Genomic DNA, 5,764 nt, shown 5'->3' on the forward strand with positions numbered 1-5,764 from the left:
GCCTTGGCAGTCTCAACAGTCCTTCGGCGGCACTCGATGACGTAGCATCCTTGAAATATTGGCTTGGAAGCCAGTATCCTCGAGATTGAGAAACGGCCAGTGCCTCGCTCATCTCCTCTTCCTCTTCCTGCTCTTCCTCCTCTCTTGTACAACGGTACACAGGGTAACCGGTGTGCTTGATTTTATTCTATTTTATACTACATTTTTATTTTGTTTTTATTATGTTTCGGTGCTTTTATGACTTCTTAACACGTGGCTTGTGTGTTCATTTATCATTGTACGATTCCTATGATGATGTTTTATTGTTTTGTCAAGCACTTTGTGACTTTGTCTGTGAAAAGCGCTTTCTAAATACACTTTACTTACTTACACGTTCTAGCTGATCGAGGAGAAGTCTGTGCTGGCTGACCAGCTGCAGGCCGAGGCGGAGCTGTTTGCGGAGGCGGAGGAGATGAGGGCGCGGTTGGCCAGTCGGAAGCAGGAGCTCGAGGAGGTGCTGGGTGAGATGGAGACTCGATTGGAGGAAGAGGAGGAGAGAGGCACGCAGTTGACCAATGAGAAGAAGAAGATGCAGCAGAATGTTCAGGTAAGGAGATACAGTGAAAATAAGTGAATCTGAGATTTGAGCTTCCTTTCCCTGCGTGTTATTTAAATGGTATCCTCTTTTCAGGACCTGGAGGAGCAGCTAGAAGAGGAGGAAAGTGCACGACAGCGCCTCCTGCTGGAGAAGGTTACCTTGGAGACCAAAGTGAAGAGTCTTGAAACGGACATGATGACTACAGTGGAGCAGAGAGACCGACTCAGCAAGGTGGGCATCACAGTTAATCATCTTTTGTGTTTGTTTTGGGCATCATTTTGTACACATTTCAATGCAATGCTTTGTTTGACTAAACAGGAGAAGAAACAGTTTGAAGAGCGTCTGAGTGAGGTGACCGATCAGCTGACTGAGGAAGAGGAGAAAACTAAAAGTCTCAACAAACTTAAGAACAAACAGGAGGCCGTCATCGCTGACCTGGAGGGTAAATGTCCTAATGTCATCACACAGGCAACCTACATGTGTTTCTATGAATTCTTTTGAAAGACACAACTTTAAAATGTTGAAATCAAATACAATACCTTTATCATTTATATTCTAACATTGATATATTGACTTTCAATTATTATTGTGTCATGCAAACATATTATGCCTAGCCCAAGAAGGCTTACAAGTCATTATCATTTAGAAAATAAACCAAATACAAATAGTACAAACAAATATACCATCATCTGCAACCGTGTGCAGAGCGCCTGAAGCGTGAGGAGCAGGGTCGCTTGGAGCAGGAGAAGTTTAAGAGGAGGATGGAGAACGACTCGGTGGAAACCCAGGAGCAGCTCTCAGACCTGGGCATGCTGTCCGCCGAGCTGAGGGGCAGTCTGGCTCAGAAGGAGAAGGAGATCACCACCCTGCAGGGCCGGTGAGAGGACCACTCACGATAGACGCTGAAACACAAATAAAGCCCGATCAAAGCTCTGACACCCGACACCTTTTACTTAGCGTTTCTTTAGTTGTGCATGACCATAAGCGGAACAAAACAAATGTTTCTTTATTTCTGTCAGGTTGGAGGAAGAAGGAGCTCGTCGTGCTGAAGCTCAGAGGTCGCTGAGAGAGGCCATGTCCCAGGTGTCTGAGCTGAAGGAGGAAGTGGAGAATGAGCGAGGGATGAGGGAGCGGGCGGAGAAACAGAGGAGAGATTTAGGGGAGGAGCTGGAGGCTTTGAGAACCGAGCTGGAGGACACACTGGACACCACAGCTGCCCAGCAAGAGCTCAGGTAAATGCACACATACATCTAGGCTCTGATTGTTCCATTTTTGTATTTCTCTTGTCAGATCAGGACTAAAAAAGAAATCAAAAAGGACATCTTTGACCCTATCCTATCTCCACAGGTCTCGTCGGGAGGCGGAGTTAAATGATCTCCAGCGGTGTGTGGAAGACGGGGCTCGCCGCCACGAGGGCCAGCTCTCAGAACTCAGAGTCAAACACAGCGGTGCCATCGACAACCTTCAGGAACAGCTGGACAACAGCAAGAGAGTAGGAAGAACAAAAACACCAACTCTGTCAAAGACTCATCCACGTTTAAACATGTCACTCATCAGGCGTGGTATCCATCTTGTCTTTCAGGCACGTCAGTCCTTTGAGAAGGCCAAATCAGTGCTGGAGGAAGAGAGGCTGAATTTGAGCTCGGAACTTAAGAGCCTCCAAGCGAGCCGCACGGAGAGCGAGAGAGGTCGTAAGAGGGCCGAGGGTCAGCTGCAGGAGGTCGGCGCCCGCCTGGCTCAGGCCGACAGAGAGCGGGACGAGAAGGAAGAGAAAGTGCACAAGCTGCAGGTGCAAAGGGATACAACACACTGATATCAAGCCTTAGATGTACTTGTTCAGTTGTGAATTTGTTTGTGTGGCTAAATAGAGACGGAAGTCCCTTCCGCCCCATGGGACCTTATTTCGGAAAAATGATGTATTGAAGTCAATGGGGAGAGAAAGGTTTTGATCCCGTTTGAATTGTGCCACGAAATACACATATGATGTTTGTCCATCTTAAAAAATCATTTCCATTTTAAAAAAAGTCATGTGTGTAATTCGTGGCACAATTCAAACGGGATCGAAAGTTAATCTTTCTCCCTCCATTGACTTCAATACATACTTTTTCCGAAATAAGTTCCCATGGAGGTCCCCCTGACAGGGAGGGACTTCCTCTCTCTATAGGTGTTGATTTGTATGCTTTAAAGTCAGATTGAATGTTTGCAGTAGAGGGATCTTCCTGTATTAGTTCAGCTAAACTTATCCACTCTGTCTTTTTTCAGTGTGAGCTTGAGACTCTCGGCGGCAGTGTGTCCTCCTCTGACACCAAATCCCTTCGGCTGGCCAAAGAGGTCAGCAGCCTGGAGAGCCAGCTGAATGATGCCAAGGTAACACAGTGAAACACTCAGCAGAGGATTGGGCAGGGGTTTAATACGACTACAACCACAGACACTTGAGAGAAGATTTATAGTTTTTAGGGAAATGTACCATTGGTGCCCATCTTGAATGAAAAACATTTGACACTCAATATTTTCTTCTCTCTCAGGAACAACTGCAGGATGAAAGTCGTCAAAAGATGGCTCACAGCTCGAGGGTACGAGCGCTGGAGGAGGAAAAGAACGGACTGATGGAGAGACAGGAGGAAGAGGAGGAGAGAGCCAAAGAGTTAACCCGGCAGATTCAGACCCATGCCCAGCAGGTACATCAGAGAAAACCTTGCATGTTTCAGTTGACCACATTTCCTTTCTAACACCCCCTCATAATCCACAATATCCAAAAGTGTAGATTCAACGTCACTATTATGAGTTATTAACCCCTTTCCCTCTCAGCTGGCAGAGCTCCGTAAGCAGTCGGAGGAGGTGAACACGGCCGTGGAAGGCGGAGAGGAGACGCGCAGGAAACTCCAGAGAGAGCTGGACAGCGCCGTCGCAAAGGAGCTGCAGAAGGAGGAGGAGAAGGAGAGGGTGGAGCGGCAGAGGGAGCGACTGAGGGAGGAGATCGAGGACATGACCCTCGCCCTGCAGAGAGAGAGGCAGAACTGCACGGCCCTGGAGAAGAGGCAGAAGAAGTTTGACCAGGTCAGAGCCCCATCAGATTGATTCCACGCACCAGCTGCAAAAGTCTTTCTGAGATATCTTCCCCTGACCTCTTCACTGTGTCTCTCTCTCCCCCTCAGTGTCTGGCCGAGGAGAAGGCGGTGAGCGCTCGGCTGGCAGAGGAAAAGGACCGAGCAGAAGCAGACAGCCGAGAGAAAGAGACCAGACACATGGCACTTTCCCGAGCCCTGCAGGTAGACCAACTGAGAGTAGACGGTACACCAATGGGTGTTATGTATCTGCCATTGTGATGACTCATTCTCTTCTTGATCTTCTGTGTGTAGGAGGCCCAGGAAGGAAAGGAAGAGCTAGAGAGGGCCAACAAGCAGCTCCGTCTGGAAATGGAACAGCTTGTTAACCAGCAGGACGACGTCGGCAAGAGTGTAAGAGTCCTTCTCGTTGGACTTGTTTCTCTGTCTAAATCCTCAGTGAGTCACCGTCTCCTCTCTGCTCTCACATCAGGTCCATGAGCTGGAGCGCAGCCGCAGGAGCTTAGAAGCTGAAGCACAGAACCTGCGAATACAGACGCAGGAGCTGGAAGAGGAGCTGACGGAGGCGGAGAACTCCAGGCTGAGGCTGGAGGTCAACCTGCAGGCGCTCAAGGCCCAGTTTGAGAGGGAGATCGGCACCAACGAGGAGAAGGGAGAGGAGAAGAGGAGGGCACTGAGCAAACAGGTAGAGAGGAGGAGGGAGAGAGAAACAGCAACAACACATTTGGTCATATCTTCTTTCCAAATCACTCAACATGTTCTTGTCCTCTGTCCTTTGCCAGGTGAGGGAGCTGGAGATCCAGCTGGAGGAGGAGAAGAGTCAGAGGTCTGGGGCTGTGTTGTCCAAGAAGCAGCTGGAAGCAGAGCTGCAGGATGCGGAGGCCACGGTGGAGACCACCACCCGCGGAAAAGAGGACGCTATGAAGCAGCTACGGAGGCTGCAGGTAAACACATTTACGCATAAACGTTGACATTCTGAACTCGTTAATGGCCTGAGTTTAGGTATAAAATGTAACTTTTTTTCACAGGGTCAAATGAAGGAAGTTCTGCGCGAGCTAGATGAGAGCAAGTTGTCCCGGGAAGAGGTGATGACTCAGTCCAAGGACAACGAAAAGAGGATCCAAACTCTGGAAGCAGAGGTCCTGCAGTTCACTGAGGTGCGTTTATCAGGGTTCCTACGGTCATTACAAACCTGGAAAAGTCATGGAAATTCAAAATGCAAATTCCAGGCCCTGGAAAAGTTATGGAAAACAATATTTTTTGAAGTTTTGGAAAAGTCATGGAAATGTAACCAAAGTTGCATCAAATATAATTTATATTTTATCTAATCGCCGAAGTAGTAATACTATAACGATAATAAATACTGTATCGTATAGTAATGAAACGTAAAATGGAATTTAACTGACGAGGTATTTTCCTCTAGTCTCCATTTGCTTTAGTCTGTAGGAGCTAGTAAGCCAACTATTTGATTTGTTTTAGATAGGCACAACATGTTTCATATGCAAACCTTATTTTCCAGCTTACCATGTTCAAATAAAAAAATGTCAGTGGTCCCGCTGAGAGAGTAATTTTTTTGGTCATGGAAAATTAGGTAAAGGTCATTGAAAATCATTGGTGAAAAAGTGTTTGAACCCTGATTTATATAACTGAAACCCAGAATAAATATAAAGATTGAATGTTTTTGAATTATTTGAAAACATCATTTGCATTTGTTTGTCTGTGTAGGAGCTCTCTGTATCAGACAGGCAGAAGAGACAGGCTCAGCAGGAGAGAGACGAGATGGCCGATGAGATGGTCAACAGCAGCTCTGGAAAGTCAGTATCCCTTCACTACAGATATCTTACATGAATCTGTGTATTGTCGGTTGGTATGTGGACTTCAATGTAATGTTTGTCCAGGAATGTGCTGTTTGAAGAGAAGCGGAGGTTAGATGCACGAGTCAGTCAGCTGGAGGAGGAGCTGGAGGAGGAGCAGAGTAACGCTGAGCTGATGTCAGAGAGACAGAGGAAGAATGCTCTACAGGTACGCTGATATACCTGCACACACACACACACACACACACACACACACACACACACACACACACACACACACACACACACACACACACACACACACATAC

The 5,764-nt window shown here is 47.3% G+C and overlaps 1 protein-coding gene across 1 annotated transcript; it reads left to right on the forward strand.

The window, feature by feature from the left end:
• Nucleotides 1-379: 379 nt before the first annotated feature.
• On the forward strand, nt 380-5,664 carry LOC104954718 (myosin-9-like; the record flags this gene model as incomplete). The annotated part of the gene is made up of 17 exons (XM_010781898.1): nt 380-586; nt 671-808; nt 896-1,019; nt 1,283-1,454; nt 1,597-1,809; nt 1,925-2,069; nt 2,160-2,366; nt 2,840-2,944; nt 3,103-3,255; nt 3,386-3,634; nt 3,733-3,846; nt 3,937-4,035; nt 4,115-4,327; nt 4,425-4,586; nt 4,671-4,799; nt 5,368-5,456; nt 5,541-5,664. Coding segments are annotated over 17 exons (2,643 nt in total), but the record flags the coding sequence as incomplete, so codon positions are not given.
• Nucleotides 5,665-5,764: the final 100 nt, after the last annotated feature.

This window comes from Notothenia coriiceps, unplaced genomic scaffold (assembly GCF_000735185.1).
Source record: "Notothenia coriiceps isolate Sejong01 unplaced genomic scaffold, NC01 NC01_scaffold00023657, whole genome shotgun sequence".
NCBI lineage: Eukaryota > Metazoa > Chordata > Actinopteri > Perciformes > Nototheniidae > Notothenia > Notothenia coriiceps.